The sequence below is a fragment of the Camponotus floridanus genome, unplaced genomic scaffold (genome assembly GCF_003227725.1).
Source record: "Camponotus floridanus strain SB8 unplaced genomic scaffold, Cflo_v7.5 scaffold232, whole genome shotgun sequence".
Taxonomy (NCBI): domain Eukaryota; kingdom Metazoa; phylum Arthropoda; class Insecta; order Hymenoptera; family Formicidae; genus Camponotus; species Camponotus floridanus.
The window spans coordinates 200,790-221,248 of NW_020229362.1; the positions used below are offsets into that span (position 1 = coordinate 200,790).

A 20,459-nucleotide genomic window follows, 5' to 3' on the forward strand; every position below is an offset into this window, starting at 1 on the left:
ATGTACTAATAATATACTCAAGATATTCTATAGATTAACTTATATTTTATATATAAATATAAATGATATATGTTACCGTAAACACCCCATATCCGTTTTTTCATACTTACTAGTAAAAATATGCAAATTTTGACTACTAATAATAAGTATACAGAAAAACAGATTTTGAATGTTTACAGTACATATATATAATCCATTTATATTTATATACTATATATATAAATGGATTATAGGTGTAAAATATTGACATTTTGTTCACATATAAAATCTTTTTATTCAAATTTCTTAAATGCTTAAGAACAACTCATACTGCAACAGTATGAGTACGTGAAGATACGTGAAGAACAACAATCTGCAACAGTATGAACCTCATAACCATTTTGTCTCAAGTCAATAGCTGTATTTTCTACGCAGACATGTGTTTCGACGCCTATGAGTATAATGGAGTCTGGTTTTTTTCCAAATATGTTATAATATTGCACATATATACATATTAATAAAAGAAAACTTATTAGAACAAAATTGTGCATAATTTGAAAAATGAATAAATCTAAAAAAAAGCTACTTAAATTTGAAAAAATGAATAAATCTAAAAGAATATCTACTTAAAATAAAAAGGACGGATAATCATCATTATAAACGTTATCAACAATAACTCAAAACAAATTATAAATTATAAAGATTCAAGAAAAGACAAGAAAAACTCAACGAAGTACTAGTTTAATCCTTTTCACTATTCAATGTTTGTCTCTGCATACGCTCTTTGGCATGAGCCAACCATATTTTTATTGGAGCTGAAATCTGTTCATCTGTAGCATTAATGTGCAATTTTCTTACTGCACCTGAAAAAGTTTTTAAAATTGTTTGTGAATTATTGATAAATAAAATTTCTTTAATTTTTTTTTATTTTTAAGTTATAAAAATTGAAAAAAAATTTCGACTTGATTTCTACAATATATCTATACAGATGAGCGTTTAAACCTATTAATATATAATAAAACAATTGAAACATTTCTAAGTAATTTAATAAATAAATAAGTTATAAATATTTGTAAATATATTTTTTGATTTGTGCAGAAATTATACAGCATCTAATAATAAAATAGAAAAATTGTTTTTAATTTTACTTACTCATAATAACTTTGCATATGTGCAATTTGGAAAAATTTTCTTTCTTTTTTGCTCCGTACCAACTATAATTTACGGCCAGTTCATTTGCAAAAATTATTTTCATAAGACGTATACAAGAAGTCCTCAGATCCTGGCATGTAACATGGACTAATTGTTTAACCTAAAATTGTTACAAAGAATGGAATTATTAAATATATAGATATTATAAGAAACTTTTATATAATAAAATTATCTATTCACATGTAAAAATACTGTAAATATATATCAATTTAATTATTCTAAAAATTATATAATATTTTAATAAAAAGTCTACGAAACTTATTAAAACATCTTTAAAAAGACATGATATAATTTAAAAAATAATATATAAAATTGCTAATGAGAGCAAAAGTTATAAATGTAAAAAAAATTTAATAATATTCAGATATTTATTAAATGATAAATGTTTCAGCCCATTTCCGACCATTCTCTTTATAAAAATAATTTAAATTAAAAATTAAACAAAAATATATAATTATCAAACGACATACTTTTATACCAGCATGCACCGAGATTTTTACTATATACTATTTTCTAACATATGTAAATAATCGTGTACTTTCTTTAATGCTAATTAATTGTAAAATTAACGCTTGTGTTCTGACTTCATATTCAATAATAATTTATATATTTTTTTATTTCTAGATTAAATATTGTTTTGAGAGTGGCCCAAAAACATTTATCATTAAACAAATACCTGAATATTAATTATTCTTTTTATTATTTAACATCCATTAACAATTGTGTGACTCTCATTAGTCGTTTTATATTATTTTTGAATTTATTAGATTTTTCTTATTTTTGTATATAATTTCATATTGTAACGTTAAAATACACAAGACAATTAACTTACCATTTCATTTCGATATAATGAATCATTATTTAATTTGTTTTCCATTGATTGTAAATCAGTTTCAGTTTTTAACGGTAAATCTTGATAGATATCTATTGTTTCTTTTTCTTTGGCTTCAAAAGTGTCGATTGAAATTTTCTTTAGAATAAGTTTTTGACATCTTTCTATAGAGTTTAGTTTTAATTCTAAACTTATAAGTTTATGGATGACAAATCGTTCGTACGGTTCAGATTCTATAAAAAATATTCAAAACATTTTGATTATATTTATAATTATATCTCAAACACAGCATGTATTTTCAAAAAATGTATAGAATAGAGAACAGGACGTTCTCTAAACACATTTTTTCAATATATGTACTATTAAAGATATATGTACAGATAAAATATTAAATATAAAAAATGTAAAATACATATGTGTGATGTAAGATGTATAAAAATAAAATATAAAATCTATATAATATATTAAAAAATATAAAAATGGTGTTAGAAAAATGTTAGGAAAAATAGTTCAAGAATAAATGTGTGGGTGTGTATATACTATATAATTCTGAACTATAATCAAGTAATTGAAATAGAAATAAAGAATTATACATATACACTAAAATATATTATATATATATATATATATATATAAAATATATATATATAACTATAAATATATAACTATAAATATATATATATAAACCCTATAATAAAGTATTTTTTCATTATAGGGTTTTGGAAAGCTCTTGAGATAAGCTACAAGAATATGCAATGAAAAATAGGTGGTTCTATTTAAGAAATTGACGGTGACCTTCACATAACCTTCAACTGACTATCCAAGATCAAATCATTGTCACTATCTTATGGCCCCCTTACAGCCATACAACTTTTGTAAGAAACATTTTTTGATAGAAGCCTTAGTTTTTCAGATATTTTGCAGTCTCAAGTTAAAAAACTCACCCGGTATATATAATCGTAACTAAAATAAATGAAATTATGTGCATTATACCTTGCTTATTAATCAATGAATTTGATGATGATGCCTTGTTTTTCAATTGAATTGGCATGTTTGCATTAACTTCATCGACTTCATCAAACAATTGTTCCGCGGATGCATCAAGCACATTTCCATTGCAATGCAGAGCTAAAAAAATACGTCGTTATATTATTCCAGCATAAGTTTTGAAATTGAAAAAATACTAAAAAAAATTATTTTTAAAAAATATTATATTTTTAAAATATATAAAAAATAATCATAACAAAATAAATGAAATTGTGCATTGTACCTTGCTTATGAATTGATAAATTTGACGATGTTTTATTTTCTAGTTGAATTGGAAATTGTACATAAACTTCATCGTCGGTTTCATCAAACGATTGTTCTACCGGTGCGTCAATCAAATTTTTATTGCAATGTAAAGCTGAAAATAAAATGTATAATAAAATTTTTATTAAATTATAAATGTTTATATAATAGTTTAATAATTATAATGAATAAGTTAAAATCATACATGAATCATCTGTTCCTTTTTCTATATTTGTGTTTATGTTTGCAAACTTCTTTATGTTGCTTCTTTGTGTTGCTGTATATTTTCTTTCCAAATTATTAACATCTGTAATTCATAAACGATGTTCTATTATTAAAATATTTTCTCTATTTAAATCTATTATTGTTATTTTTATATTATTATTAGATCGTACTTACTTTTTGATGCATTTTCTGTAATTTTTGATGTTTTACTGGTTTCTGCAGTCATCGAATGCTTGTTTGGAAACTTTGGAATTTCTGAGACTTGTATCATTTCGTCTAATGATTCATCAGTATCGTTACTTGTTTCGTCAACAATTTTAGCGGCTCTAATTTTTCTCGACCTTTTTAAATTTTCTTCTATATCAGGGCCAGAGTTAATGTCGGATAATTCTTCGGCATCTTTTAACTTTTTCCTTGCCACTCCATAGTTTTCTGAAAAAAAATTTTTAAATAAAACTTAGTAAATAATACAAATTTAATTTAATTAATTTAATTTAATTTAATTTAATTATATTTTCTTATATTACAAAATAGCTACATATATATAATGGCGGCCAGCTATATTTAATATATCGTAATTACGATTTTAACATAAAAAATTGAAATTTATGAAATGTGAGACATTAATTTTTTTAAAGGAATCTTGTTTAAAAAAATAAATGGTTCACATTTCATAAATTTCAATTTCAAACAGTTGGTCACCACTGTATATTTATTGTAAAAGAATATTTCAGAATAATATATACAAAAAAAATAACATTACTTACGAAATGTTCCATATATTTTTCGAATAGGATGCTCCAACCAAGTATATTCTGGCTCCTCCCTCAATTTAACTGCTTTATCATACCGCTTGTTGTTTGTAAAATTTGGCCAAAAAGCTTTCTTTAAGTCTCCACTTAACCAATTATTTGGTATAACTTGTAGTCCATCTTCGAATTCCACGATTGCATAAAATTTATCAGTCATTTCTGTGTCAATGAATATTAATTACTTCATTGTGTATTAATGGAAAAACTGCGTATTTAACATTTTCATATGGTAATTTGACATATTTTTTTATCACATTTTTCAATGGCCATGATTTCAAATCTGATAATGATTTTACGGAATAAACCCCAAGCAATGATGATGAGCAAGGCATATTAAATAAATCTTCCTTTTCCAAAAATTCGCGTCCAATAATAATTGGAATATTCTGTTTTTTGCAGTGTGCCACGTTTTCAATACATACTATAGCACCGCAATTTAAACCACAACAATTATCTGCATGTGAGCCAGTTTTAAATGTTATTCCGTTGACATATTTGATAATTTTATATTGTGGATTATTGCAGTCAAGTAAAAGTGGACCATCATCATGTAATGTAATTAAAGTGGGATATATCAGGATAGAATCTGACAAATTAGTCAATGTACTTAATCTATTTGATGTACTTAAATTTTCTTTTTCAATACATCTTCGTATTACTTGTTCCAAAGGTTTTTCTGCTTTTCTGAGGTATTTTTTAAACACTTGCATGTGATTCTCAAATCTAAACGCACTAAAATTGTCGAGTGGTCCAAATTTTTTTACATCGTCAACAAGATGTATGAGACTATGAATATTATGCGACACGTTTTGTACTCCATAAATCTTGATAAATGTTTTGATAAAAAAACGAATCATATCTTGTGCATACGATAAGTGTTCATCATACAAAGTTTTTGAACACAAGACTCTAATAATAACATGCAATGTCATAAAATGGGTGTACACACTTTTTTTCAATATTGAGTTGAAAGCCAATGGACCTGTATACAACAATATTTGTCTATATTCCGTAGCTTTCCATAATTTAATGTAATCTAATTTCCGTGGCTTTCTTACGAATTCTACAGGTATCGATGGCTTTAATTGAATTGTTAGACGTGTTGATATTTCTTCAATGGCTCTATGTTGTAGCCGATAATAGAATTCTCCATTCAACCATAAATACATTAATTTCCGCATAATTCCCAAACACACTAGGTGCATATAATCCATGGGAACATTTGTAACTGGTTTGAAATGAGGTATTTTGAGTAGACTGCATGTTATATCTGGTTTATGATAACTGTCATCAATTTTGTTAATAAAATCATTATCTGATCTAATTGGTGCATCAATTTGTGGGAAGCATATACGATTTCCGACATATTCTCCTTCTGTTGTGCATTTAGTGCAACTTGAATATCCGGAATGCCCTTTTACACATAGCATAAATGCTTTTGCCGGTGTATCACATATTAATGCTTCTATTCTGCATTGTATATTACGATTATTGATATATATTCCATTTTCACACATTTCTGCAGCCTCGTTCACAAAATCACTTAAAAAATCATTAACATTTGCAGGTTTTTCAGTTCCATGATAAATTCCTATTGTAAATACATTATTATATGGAAAAATTGAACCAAGTATGGGCCAAAATTGTTGTTGCGATGATTTTGAGAGTGGTAATCCATCGACATTAATAGCAATTTTTATACTGCTTCCAATATTGTTTTTCATGGAGGTTAATATATTCAACATAGACTTTTGCAATCCAAAATGATAGTAAATTCCTGGCTGTACTATACGTATATCTTGTTTTCTCGGAGTTTTCAAAAGTGAACGTGCATCTAGAGATAATGATGAAAAACATGAATGTTTTTTTAATCTTTGAAGTAATGCTTTTAAAGCCGTATGTGAAATTTGATGTTGCACAGCCCAGATAGCAAGATCATTTTTCAAATTGTCACCTGTTACATCTGCATCTTCAGATGCTAAATCAGTTTGCGATTCATAAGAATCGCTAACAGAGGACTGTTGCATGTTCAATACATTGTTACTACTTTCGTTCCACTCGTGAACATTATAATTTTCGATTACAGCATTTTCAGCAGCTTGAATGTTTTTTACTTCTGAATTTACTTTAGAAACGTTTTCCAAATGTTCTGTGTATTTATAAGTAATGTTACTATATGACACTGTAGTCGTATTTAATAAAGCATCGTAAACAATTTTGGATTCTTGTACGGCTAATCTTTTTAAATGTCGTTTTGACACACATGCAGCGTCTTTTCTTGAACGCTTTTTATCCATTTTTTTTCTTTTCTGTTAACATATTGAAGCTGATAAATATATTAACTATAATATATAATTTAATATTTAATTATTACGTCGATATTATATACACACACACACACACACACACACACACACACACACACACCACACACACACACACACCACACATATATATAATATATATATATATATATATACATATATATTAATAAAATTGATATTATAAAATAAAATATTGCTGTTAAAATTATCAAAATATAATATTATTGGTAAAATTGTAATTATACAGGGTGTCCTATTTAAAAGAATACATTGGAATATCTGAAGGGAAAGTATTTTAGAGAAAAATATTTCAAACAAAAAAATTGTATGGCTTCAAGAGAGATATAAAATAGTGAGCAAAATTTGATTCTTTGGATAATTCTTTGAAGGTTACATAAAGGTCAATTTCTTAAATGGGTTTTACTATTATATTTTTTACTGAATATTTTTGTAGCTTACCTTAAGAACTTTCCAAAATACTAAAGTATTTTTTGAGTTATATAAAGCTTGAAGTCTACAATTTTTTAACATAAAATGTAAAATATTTTGCAAAATATTCTTAAATATTTAAATAATCTAATCTTAATACTTTTATGCATGGAATAATGAGAGACTAATCAATTGGTGTAAAGAAAACACACAGTTGCTTTTAAGAAAAAGTACGCAGCTGCAAATTACTTGTTTAAAAAGCAACTGTTTTTTTTACATGAATATATTGATTTGATTATTCTGTGTATAAAAGTATTAAGATATAAGACTATCGAAAACTGAAAGTTTCCCAAGATATTTTATATTTTGTCAAAATATTGTAAACTTTAACAAAAATACTTAATTAATAAAAAATAACTTAATAAAAATGTTTTGGGGAATTTTCAAAATAAGCTGCAAGAATATGCTATAAAAATTAGAGATTCCATTTAAGAAATTGAAAATTTTTTTGTCTCCTTCAAAATAATTATCTAAGATCAAATCAATGGCACCATCTTATATGTCCCCCAAACAACTTTTGTCTAAAACCTTTTTCTCTAAAATGTTTTTTTGAGCAGATATTCCAGTGTATCCTTTTAAATGAGATATTTTGTTTACCTGAAATATCTCCGATTATTTTTAAAGATTACAATTTAAATGAAATATAATTTTTAATTTTTTAAAAATATATATTTTATGTTTTATTTATTTATTTATCATTTGTTTTATTATTTATTTCATTAAATTTATTTTATTATTTATTTATACTTATATAAATATATTTCATACTTAAATATAAATACACATACACATAATAAAATAATACATAAATAAATAATAAATAGTACAATAAAAATAAGAAAATAATCAATTCATTTACCTACTTTATAACTTTTAATATTGTAGCCAAAAATTATGTACAGTTTAAAATTTTCAGAAAACTATTTCTCATTATTTTTGAAAATCTTATTAAAAATAAAAATTGAATTTTTGAAATTTTAGTTTCAAATTTATTTTGCTTCTAACATTAATATTATATAATTAGTACTTTTCAGTTTAAATTATATACATAATTATATATATATTTGATACGTAAACATTTTTGTAAAATATAAAATAATTTAGTGTCGTAAAGTGAATTTAAATAAGACTTATAGTAATTTTAAATCGTTTTTACAAATAATTGCAATAACAGCTAGTTTGCTTACACTAAAAAATATCATTAAAACTTACTTTTTTGTTGTGATTTGTTGAGTCCGCAGTTTATATCACCTTGTTTTTATATTTCCTCGTTTTAAATATACATATATTGCATATATCCCATCTATATATGTATATATATATATATATGTATACAATTTTCTTACTTCACAGAAACTATTAGATCATGAAGTTGATAATAATGTTCTTTTTGTGCGAACGCTGTAACATATAATAATAATTTCACATAAAAATACATATTTTTGATAAATTAGCAGCATATAAATATAGAATGTGCCATATACATACAAAATTATATATTATTAACATTGAGGGTCTAAAATTACACATAATATAAACTTAAATATTTACATTTATATTTTTAACTGATTTGAAACATTAATATATATTTTTATATATATTTGTTATTTAAATCAATGCAAAGATGTGATTATAAACTTTACATGTAATGTAATTAAAAAAATTAAATTTTTTAAAGTTTATAATTGTCATAAATAATTTTATGTCTGTACAGAACATTCTGTATACATACAAAGTGTTCCAAAAGTCATAAATTTAAGAGCTCGTTAATCATGTTTTTAAGTAAAAAATGTCAATAAACTTATATTTGATTATCAATGTTACTGACATTCAAAACAGTTTTATTAATGCTAGGAATTCCATGATTCATCGTATTGTAATAAACTCCATATAATAGTTCTGCTAATCAAAGATAAGTTTATATTGACATTTTTTGACTCACAAAAACATTAACAAATCTTTAAACTTAACTGTATATCTTTTGGGACATCCTATGTATATTTAAATCACATGTAAAGATATAACTATGAACGTAAAGATATAATTATGAAAGATATAAATATATGTATATGATAATAAAAAATCATATAAGATACGTAGCATTCCCTGTTGCTTCAGTATGATATAAACGGAATGAATTATATTGATGAGCTGTGTACATAAGAAATAAAAAAAGACAAAATGTAAAAGAAATATCAAAATGTTAGTTTTTATTACAAATTATTTATACACACCTTGCTATACGCAATATTCCAGTTGTGTATGTGTGTCTTTCCTATGTAGATTGTTTGCAAAAATAAATTTATATTATGCTTTTTACATGGCAATACTGCAACACAGATAAGAATAATAAGTATTTTTAACCTTATTTAATAAACTTATGAGAAAATGAACTTATTGTGAGGTTAATTTGCATTTTTGAGGTTAATATCGTAATTATTAAGTATTAATAAAAAATATAATAAATAAAATTTAGCTTTTATAAAATACCTTTTATATTTAATTTATTTGAGAATAAGAAGTATTACCTGCGATTATAATCACAATCGTATCACATACGTAGCAAAGAATTACACGTTACACGTTACACGTACGTCGTCAGTGAAGAAGAAGGAAAAGACTTCTTCTTCTTCCTTTTTAGCAAAAATCAGCAGTTTTACTGAGTGCTGATTAGGCTGCCAGATTATCTTCTTTAAGAGGTTGAAATGAGTGTAAGTTCTTAATAGTCCGTATATACAACGGAACGCGCGGGAGAAAGAAAAATTTATTTTAGACGAAACACATCTGCACGTGTCGGTTTTGTCCTGTGGCAACTAGAAGGAAAAGACAAATGACGGCAATAGCGGAAATTACGTATCCAAAATGGCATACATATCCGCTCAAAAGTAAAATGCACGTAATTCAATAGTATATTATGAGAATATACGAAAAATAATATACTATAAAAGATATTAAAAGTAAATTCTGAGAATATAACGAGAATATACGAAAAAATAATATACTACACAAAATGGATTCTGATAATATCCTGAAGAATATAAGAAAAATAAATATACTACAACAAGATATTATAAAATGTTCTAAGTATATTACTACAGTACTACATTCACAGAATGAGTATAGAATATTCCGTACGATATCAATGTGCTGTGTGGGAAGAAATCATAGTTTCTACTGGTCAAACAATAAAAATGTATTATAAATTTGTTTGATTTTTATAATTAATTTGATTTTTTAAATTAATGTATTGCTAAAACATCTATGCTTGGAAGGTTGCCAAATTTAGAGATAGACATAAGCTTAAAGTTAATTTTCTGTATTTATTAAAATTATTAGTTACTTAAAATCCCTAAAGTTTCTGACGTAAATGCNAAATATGTTATAATATTGCACATATATACATATTAATAAAAGAAAACTTATTAGAACAAAATTGTGCATAATTTGAAAAATGAATAAATCTAAAAAAAGCTACTTAAATTTGAAAAATGAATAAATCTAAAAGAATATCTACTTAAATTAAAAAGGACGGATAATCATCATTATAAACGTTATCAACAATAACTCAAAACAAATATAAATTATAAAGATTCAAGAAAAGACAAGAAAAACTCAACGAAGTACTAGTTTAATCCTTTTCACTATTCAATGTTTGTCTCTGCATACGCTCTTTGGCATGAGCCAACCATATTTTTATTGGAGCTGAAATCTGTTCATCTGTAGCATTAATGTGCAATTTTCTTACTGCACCTGAAAAAGTTTTTAAAATTGTTTGTGAATTATTGATAAATAAAATTTCTTTAATTTTTTTTATTTTTAAGTTATAAAAATTGAAAAAAAATTTCGACTTGATTTCTACAATATATCTATACAGATGAGCGTTTAAACCTATTAATATATAATAAAACAATTGAAACATTTCTAAGTAATTTAATAAATAAATAAGTTATAAATATTTGTAAATAATTTTTTGATTGTGCAGAAATTATACAGCATTCTAATAATAAAATAGAAAAATTGTTTTTAATTTTACTTACTCATAATAACTTGCATATGTGCAATTTGGAAAAATTTTCTTTCTTTTTTGCTCCGTACCAACTATAATTTACGGCCAGTTCATTTGCAAAAATTATTTCATAAGACGTATACAAGAAGTCCTCAGATCCTGGCATGTAACATGGACTAATTGTTTTAACCTAAAATTGTTACAAAGAATGGAATTATTAAATATATAGATATTATAAGAAACTTTTATATAATAAAATTATCTATTCACATGTAAAAATACTGTAAATATATATCAATTTAATTATTCTAAAAATTATATAATATTTTAATAAAAAGTCTACGAAACTTATTAAAACATCTTTAAAAAGACATGATATAATTTAAAAAATAATATATAAAATTGCTAATGAGAGCAAAAGTTATAAATGTAAAAAAAATTTAATAATATTCAGATATTTATTAAATGATAAATGTTTCAGCCCATTTCCGACCATTCTCTTTATAAAAATAATTTAAATTAAAAATTAAACAAAAATATATAATTATCAAACGACATACTTTTATACCAGCATGCACCGAGATTTTTACTATATACTATTTTCTAACATATGTAAAATAATCGTGTACTTTCTTTAATGCTAATTAATTGTAAAAATTAACGCTTGTGTTCTGACTTCATATTCAATAATAATTTATATATTTTTTATTTCTAGATTAAATATTGTTTTGAGAGTGGCCCAAAAACATTTATCATTAAACAAATACCTGAATATTAATTATTCTTTTTATTATTTAACATCCATTAACAATTGTGTGACTCTCATTAGTCGTTTTATATTATTTTTGAATTTATTAGATTTTTCTTATTTTTGTATATAATTTCATATTGTAACGTTAAAATACACAAGACAATTAACTTACCATTTCATTTCGATATAATGAATCATTATTTAATTTGTTTTCCATTGATTGTAAATCAGTTTCAGTTTTTAACGGTAAATCTGATAGATATCTATTGTTTCTTTTTCTTTGGCTTCAAAAGTGTCGATTGAAATTTTCTTTAGAATAAGTTTTTGACATCTTTCTATAGAGTTTAGTTTTAATTCTAAACTTATAAGTTTATGGATGACAAATCGTTCGTACGGTTCAGATTCTATAAAAAATATTCAAAACATTTTGATTATATTTATAATATATCTCAAACACAGCATGTATTTTCAAAAAAATGTATAGAATAGAGAACAGGACGTTCTCTAAACACATTTTTTCAATATATGTACTATTAAAGATATATGTACAGATAAAATATTAAATATAAAAAATGTAAAATACATATGTGTGATGTAAGATGTATAAAAATAAAATATAAAATCTATATAATATATTAAAAAATATAAAAATGGTGTTAGAAAAATGTTAGGAAAATAGTTCAAGAATAAATGTGTGGGTGTGTATATACTATATAATTCTGAACTATAATCAAGTAATTGAAATAGAAATAAAGAATTATACATATACACTAAAATATATTATATTATATATATATATATATATATATATATATACCGGGTGAGTTTCTTAACCTGAGACTGCAAAATATCTGAAAAACTAAGGCTTCTATCAAAAAATGTTTCCTACAAAAGTTGTATGGCTGCAAGGGGGCCATAAGATAGTGACAATGATTTTACCTTAAATAGTCAGTTGAAGGTCATGTGAAGGTTCCCGTCAATTTCTTAAATAGAACTACCTATTTTTCATTGCATATTCTTGTAGCTTATCTCAAGAGCTTTCCAAAACCCTATAATAAAGTATTTTTTCATTATAGGGTTTTGGAAAGCTCTTGAGATAAGCTACAAGAATATGCAATGAAAAATAGGTGGTTCTATTTAAGAAATTGACGGTGACCTTCACATAACCTTCAACTGACTATCCAAGATCAAATCATTGTCACTATCTTATGGCCCCCTTACAGCCATACAACTTTTGTAAGAAACATTTTTTGATAGAAGCCTTAGTTTTTCAGATATTTTGCAGTCTCAAGTTAAAAAACTCACCCGGTATATATAATCGTAACTAAAAATAAATGAAATTATGTGCATTATACCTTGCTTATTAATCAATGAATTTGATGATGATGCCTTGTTTTTCAATTGAATTGGCATGTTTGCATTAACTTCATCGACTTCATCAAACAATTGTTCCGCGGATGCATCAAGCACATTTCCATTGCAATGCAGAGCTAAAAAAAATACGTCGTTATATTATTCCAGCATAAGTTTTGAAATTGAAAAAATACTAAAAAAAATTATTTTTAAAAAATATTATATTTTTAAAATATATAAAAAAATAATCATAACAAAATAAATGAAATTGTGCATTGTACCTTGCTTATGAATTGATAAATTTGACGATGTTTTATTTTCTAGTTGAATTGGAAATTGTACATAAACTTCATCGTCGGTTTCATCAAACGATTGTTCTACCGGTGCGTCAATCAAATTTTTATTGCAATGTAAAGCTGAAAATAAAATGTATAATAAAATTTTTATTAAATTATAAATGTTTATATAATAGTTTAATAATTATAATGAATAAGTTAAAATCATACATGAATCATCTGTTCCTTTTTCTATATTTGTGTTTATGTTTGCAAACTTCTTTATGTTGCTTCTTTGTGTTGCTGTATATTTTCTTTCCAAATTATTAACATCTGTAATTCATAAACGATGTTCTATTATTAAAATATTTTCTCTATTTAAATCTATTATTGTTATTTTTATATTATTATTAGATCGTACTTACTTTTTGATGCATTTTCTGTAATTTTTGATGTTTTACTGGTTTCTGCAGTCATCGAATGCTTGTTTGGAAACTTTGGAATTTCTGAGACTTGTATCATTTCGTCTAATGATTCATCAGTATCGTTACTTGTTTCGTCAACAATTTTAGCGGCTCTAATTTTTCTCGACCTTTTTAAATTTTCTTCTATATCAGGGCCAGAGTTAATGTCGGATAATTCTTCGGCATCTTTTAACTTTTTCCTTGCCACTCCATAGTTTTCTGAAAAAAAATTTTTAAATAAAACTTAGTAAATAATACAAATTTAATTTAATTAATTTAATTTAATTTAATTTAATTATATTTTCTTATATTACAAAATAGCTACATATATATAATGGCGGCCAGCTATATTTAATATATCGTAATTACGATTTTAACATAAAAAATTGAAATTTATGAAATGTGAGACATTAATTTTTTTAAAGGAATCTTGTTTAAAAAAATAAATGGTTCACATTTCATAAATTTCAATTTCAAACAGTTGGTCACCACTGTATATTTATTGTAAAAGAATATTTCAGAATAATATATACAAAAAAAATAACATTACTTACGAAATGTTCCATATATTTTTCGAATAGGATGCTCCAACCAAGTATATTCTGGCTCCTCCCTCAATTTAACTGCTTTATCATACCGCTTGTTGTTTGTAAAATTTGGCCAAAAAGCTTTCTTTAAGTCTCCACTTAACCAATTATTTGGTATAACTTGTAGTCCATCTTCGAATTCCACGATTGCATAAAATTTATCAGTCATTTCTGTGTCAATGAATATTAATTACTTCATTGTGTATTAATGGAAAAACTGCGTATTTAACATTTTCATATGGTAATTTGACATATTTTTTTATCACATTTTTCAATGGCCATGATTTCAAATCTGATAATGATTTTACGGAATAAACCCCAAGCAATGATGATGAGCAAGGCATATTAAATAAATCTTCCTTTTCCAAAAATTCGCGTCCAATAATAATTGGAATATTCTGTTTTTTGCAGTGTGCCACGTTTTCAATACATACTATAGCACCGCAATTTAAACCACAACAATTATCTGCATGTGAGCCAGTTTTAAATGTTATTCCGTTGACATATTTGATAATTTTATATTGTGGATTATTGCAGTCAAGTAAAAGTGGACCATCATCATGTAATGTAATTAAAGTGGGATATATCAGGATAGAATCTGACAAATTAGTCAATGTACTTAATCTATTTGATGTACTTAAATTTTCTTTTTCAATACATCTTCGTATTACTTGTTCCAAAGGTTTTTCTGCTTTTCTGAGGTATTTTTTAAACACTTGCATGTGATTCTCAAATCTAAACGCACTAAAATTGTCGAGTGGTCCAAATTTTTTTACATCGTCAACAAGATGTATGAGACTATGAATATTATGCGACACGTTTTGTACTCCATAAATCTTGATAAATGTTTTGATAAAAAAACGAATCATATCTTGTGCATACGATAAGTGTTCATCATACAAAGTTTTTGAACACAAGACTCTAATAATAACATGCAATGTCATAAAATGGGTGTACACACTTTTTTTCAATATTGAGTTGAAAGCCAATGGACCTGTATACAACAATATTTGTCTATATTCCGTAGCTTTCCATAATTTAATGTAATCTAATTTCCGTGGCTTTCTTACGAATTCTACAGGTATCGATGGCTTTAATTGAATTGTTAGACGTGTTGATATTTCTTCAATGGCTCTATGTTGTAGCCGATAATAGAATTCTCCATTCAACCATAAATACATTAATTTCCGCATAATTCCCAAACACACTAGGTGCATATAATCCATGGGAACATTTGTAACTGGTTTGAAATGAGGTATTTTGAGTAGACTGCATGTTATATCTGGTTTATGATAACTGTCATCAATTTTGTTAATAAAATCATTATCTGATCTAATTGGTGCATCAATTTGTGGGAAGCATATACGATTTCCGACATATTCTCCTTCTGTTGTGCATTTAGTGCAACTTGAATATCCGGAATGCCCTTTTACACATAGCATAAATGCTTTTGCCGGTGTATCACATATTAATGCTTCTATTCTGCATTGTATATTACGATTATTGATATATATTCCATTTTCACACATTTCTGCAGCCTCGTTCACAAAATCACTTAAAAAATCATTAACATTTGCAGGTTTTTCAGTTCCATGATAAATTCCTATTGTAAATACATTATTATATGGAAAAATTGAACCAAGTATGGGCCAAAATTGTTGTTGCGATGATTTTGAGAGTGGTAATCCATCGACATTAATAGCAATTTTTATACTGCTTCCAATATTGTTTTTCATGGAGGTTAATATATTCAACATAGACTTTTGCAATCCAAAATGATAGTAAATTCCTGGCTGTACTATACGTATATCTTATTTTCTCGGAGTTTTCAAAAGTGAACGTGCATCTAGAGATAATGATGAAAAACATGAATGTTTTTTTAATCTTTGAAGTAATGCTTTTAAAGCCGTATGTGAAATTTGATGTTGCACAGCCCAGATAGCAAGATCATTTTTCAAATTGTCACCTGTTACATCTGCATCTTCAGATGCTAAATCAGTTTGCGATTCATAAGAATCGCTAACAGAGGACTGTTGCATGTTCAATACATTGTTACTACTTTCGTTCCACTCGTGAACATTATAATTTTCGATTACAGCATTTTCAGCAGCTTGAATGTTTTTTACTTCTGAATTTACTTTAGAAACGTTTTCCAAATGTTCTGTGTATTTATAAGTAATGTTACTATATGACACTGTAGTCGTATTTAATAAAGCATCGTAAACAATTTTGGATTCTTGTACGGCTAATCTTTTTAAATGTCGTTTTGACACACATGCAGCGTCTTTTCTTGAACGCTTTTTATCCATTTTTTTTCTTTTCTGTTAACATATTGAAGCTGATAAATATATTAACTATAATATATAATTTAATATTTAATTATTACGTCGATATTATATACACACACACACACACACACACACACACACACACACACACACACACACACATACATATATATAAATAACATATATATTAATAAAATTGATATTATAAAATAAAATATTGCTGTTAAAATTATCAAAATATAATATTATTGGTAAAATTGTAATTATACAGGGTGTCCTATTTAAAAGAATACATTGGAATATCTGAAGGGAAAGTATTTTAGAGAAAAATATTTCAAACAAAAAAATTGTATGGCTTCAAGAGAGATATAAAATAGTGAGCAAAATTTGATTCTTTGGATAATTCTTTGAAGGTTACATAAAGGTCAATTTCTTAAATGGGTTTTACTATTATATTTTTTACTGAATATTTTTGTAGCTTACCTTAAGAACTTTCCAAAATACTAAAGTATTTTTTGAGTTATATAAAGCTTGAAGTCTACAATTTTTTAACATAAAATGTAAAATATTTTGCAAAATATTCTTAAATATTTAAATAATCTAATCTTAATACTTTTATGCATGGAATAATGAGAGACTAATCAATTGGTGTAAAGAAAACACACAGTTGCTTTTAAGAAAAAGTACGCAGCTGCAAATTACTTGTTTAAAAAGCAACTGTTTTTTTTACATGAATATATTGATTTGATTATTCTGTGTATAAAAGTATTAAGATATAAGACTATCGAAAACTGAAAGTTTCCCAAGATATTTTATATTTTGTCAAAATATTGTAAACTTTAACAAAAATACTTAATTAATAAAAAATAACTTAATAAAAATGTTTTGGGGAATTTTCAAAATAAGCTGCAAGAATATGCTATAAAAATTAGAGATTCCATTTAAGAAATTGAAAATTTTTTTGTCTCCTTCAAAATAATTATCTAAGATCAAATCAATGGCACCATCTTATATGTCCCCCAAACAACTTTTGTCTAAAACCTTTTTCTCTAAAATGTTTTTTTGAGCAGATATTCCAGTGTATCCTTTTAAATGAGATATTTTGTTTACCTGAAATATCTCCGATTATTTTTAAAGATTACAATTTAAATGAAATATAATTTTTAATTTTTTAAAAATATATATTTTATGTTTTATTTATTTATTTATCATTTGTTTTATTATTTATTTCATTAAATTTATTTTATTATTTATTTTATACTTATATAAATATATTTCATACTTAAATATAAATACACATACACATAATAAAATAATACATAAATAAAATAATAAATAGTACAATAAAAATAAGAAAATAATCAATTCATTTACCTACTTTATAACTTTTAATATTGTAGCCAAAAATTATGTACAGTTTAAAATTTTCAGAAAACTATTTCTCATTATTTTTGAAAATCTTATTAAAAATAAAAATTGAATTTTTGAAATTTTAGTTTCAAATTTATTTTGCTTCTAACATTAGTATTATATAATTAGTACTTTTCAGTTAAATTATATACATAATTATATATATATTTGATACGTAAACATTTTTGTAAAATATAAAATAATTTAGTGTCGTAAAGTGAATTTAAATAAGACTTATAGTAATTTTAAATCATTTTTACAAATAATTGCAATAACAGCTAGTTTGCTTACACTAAAAAATATCATTAAAACTTACTTTTTGTTGTGATTTGTTGAGTCCGCAGTTTATATCACCTTGTTTTTATATTTCCTCGTTTTAAATATACATATATTGCATATATCCCATCTATATATGTATATATATATATATATATGTATACAATTTTCTTACTTCACAGAAACTATTAGATCATGAAGTTGATAATAATGTTCTTTTTGTGCGAACGCTGTAACATAGAATAATAATTTCACATAAAAATACATATTTTTGATAAATTAGCAGCATATAAATATAGAATGTGCCATATACATACAAAATTATATATTATTAACATTGAGGTCTAAAATTACACATAATATAAACTTAAATATTTACATTTATATTTTTAACTGATTTGAAAACATTAATATATATTTTTATATATATTTGTTATTTAAATCAATGCAAAGATGTGATTATAAACTTTACATGTAATGTAATTAAAAAATTAAATTTTTAAAGTTTATAATTGTCATAAATAATTTTATGTCTGTACAGAACATTCTGTATACATACAAAGTGTTCCAAAAGTCATAAATTTAAGAGCTCGTTAATCATGTTTTTAAGTAAAAAATGTCAATAAACTTATATTTGATTATCAATGTTACTGACATTCAAAACAGTTTTATTAATGCTAGGAATTCCATGATTCATCGTATTGTAATAACTCCATATAATAGTTCTGCTAATCAAAGATAAGTTTATATTGACATTTTTGACTCACAAAAACATTAACAAATCTTTAAACTTAACTGTATATCTTTTGGGACATCCTATGTATATTTTAAATCACATGTAAAGATATAACTATGAACGTAAAGATATAATTATGAAAGATATAAATATATGTATATGATAATAAAAAATCATATAAGATACGTAGCATTCCCTGTTGCTTCAGTATGATATAAACGGAATGAATTATATTGATGAGCTGTGTACATAAGAAATAAAAAAACAAGACAAAATGTAAAAGAAATATCAAAATGTTAGTTTTTTATTACAAATTATTTATACACACCTTGCTATACGCAATATTCCAGTTGTATATGTGTGTCTTTCCTATGTAGATTGTTTGCAAAAATAAATTTATATTATGCTTTTTACATGGCAATACTGCAACACAGATAAGAATAATAAGTATTTTTAACCTTATTTAATAAACTTATGAGAAAATGAACTATATTGTGAGGTTAATTTGCATTTTTGAGGTTAATATCGTAATTATTAAGTATTAATAAAAAATATAATAAATAAAATTTAGCTTTTATAAAATACCTTTTATATTTAATTTATTTGAGAATAAGAAGTATTACCTGCGATTATAATCACAATCGTATCACAGACGTAGCAAAGAATTACACGTTACACGTTACACGTACGTCGTCAGTGAAGAAGAAGGAAAAGACTTCTTCTTCTTCCTTTTTAGCAAAAATCAGCAGTTTTACTGAGTGCTGATTAGGCTGCCAGATTATCTTCTTTAAGAGGTTGAAATGAGTGTAAGTTCTTAATAGTCCGTATATACAACGGAACGCGCGGGAGAAAGAAAAATTTATTTTAGACGAAACACATCTGCACGTGTCGGTTATTGTCCTGTGGCAACTAGAAGGAAAAGACAAATGACGGCAATAGCGGAAATTACGTATCCAAAATGGCATACATATCCGCTCAAAAGTAAAAATGCACGTAATTCAATAGTATATTATGAGAATATACGAAAAATAATATACTATAAAAGATATTAAAAGTAAATTCTGAGAATATACGAGAATATACGAAAAATAATATACTACACAAAATGTTCTGATAATATCCTGAGAATATACGAAAAATAATATACTAC

At 24.9% G+C, this 20,459-nt stretch overlaps 2 protein-coding genes and 2 long non-coding RNA genes across 4 annotated transcripts; all 4 read right to left on the reverse strand.

Annotated features, from left to right (window-relative positions):
• Window positions 1-605: 605 nt before the first annotated feature.
• On the reverse strand, window positions 606-4,607 carry LOC112637989. The gene is made up of 8 exons (XM_025408833.1): window positions 4,306-4,607; window positions 3,713-3,970; window positions 3,519-3,620; window positions 3,294-3,428; window positions 3,017-3,151; window positions 2,024-2,256; window positions 1,132-1,291; window positions 606-842 (listed from the first exon to the last, which is right to left on the reverse strand). The coding sequence occupies exons 1-8, from the start codon at window positions 4,505-4,507 to the stop codon at window positions 721-723; spliced, it is 1,347 nt and encodes a 448-aa protein (XP_025264618.1). The 5' UTR covers window positions 4,508-4,607; the 3' UTR covers window positions 606-720.
• A 3,875-nt stretch (window positions 4,608-8,482) lies between these two features.
• Window positions 8,483-9,956, reverse strand: LOC112637988. The gene is made up of 3 exons (XR_003122852.1): window positions 9,692-9,956; window positions 9,398-9,492; window positions 8,483-8,564 (listed from the first exon to the last, which is right to left on the reverse strand). It is a non-coding gene; the product is annotated as an uncharacterized LOC112637988 (long non-coding RNA).
• Window positions 9,957-12,160: 2,204 nt separating this feature from the next.
• LOC112637991 lies at window positions 12,161-14,802 on the reverse strand. The gene is made up of 6 exons (XM_025408835.1): window positions 14,567-14,802; window positions 13,974-14,231; window positions 13,780-13,881; window positions 13,555-13,689; window positions 13,276-13,410; window positions 12,161-12,324 (listed from the first exon to the last, which is right to left on the reverse strand). The coding sequence occupies exons 1-6, from the start codon at window positions 14,766-14,768 to the stop codon at window positions 12,161-12,163; spliced, it is 996 nt and encodes a 331-aa protein (XP_025264620.1). The 5' UTR covers window positions 14,769-14,802.
• A 3,919-nt stretch (window positions 14,803-18,721) lies between these two features.
• On the reverse strand, window positions 18,722-20,204 carry LOC112637987. The gene is made up of 3 exons (XR_003122851.1): window positions 19,933-20,204; window positions 19,638-19,732; window positions 18,722-18,803 (listed from the first exon to the last, which is right to left on the reverse strand). It is a non-coding gene; the product is annotated as an uncharacterized LOC112637987 (long non-coding RNA).
• Window positions 20,205-20,459: the final 255 nt, after the last annotated feature.

Coding starts and splice junctions, on each gene's coding strand:
- LOC112637991 (XM_025408835.1), bottom strand. CDS start 14,768: ATGACTGATAAATTTTATGCAATCGTGGAATTCGAAGATGGACTACAA. Junction 14,232..14,566: donor AAAAATATATGGAACATTTC/GTAAGTAATGTT, acceptor ATTTTTTTTCAG/AAAACTATGGAGTGGCAAGG. Junction 13,411..13,554: donor TTTATCAATTCATAAGCAAG/GTACAATGCACA, acceptor TATTTTTTTTAG/CTCTGCATTGCAATGGAAAT.
- LOC112637989 (XM_025408833.1), bottom strand. CDS start 4,507: ATGACTGATAAATTTTATGCAATCGTGGAATTCGAAGATGGACTACAA. Junction 3,971..4,305: donor AAAAATATATGGAACATTTC/GTAAGTAATGTT, acceptor ATTTTTTTTCAG/AAAACTATGGAGTGGCAAGG. Junction 2,257..3,016: donor TTCATTGATTAATAAGCAAG/GTATAATGCACA, acceptor TATTTTTTATAG/AATCTGAACCGTACGAACGA.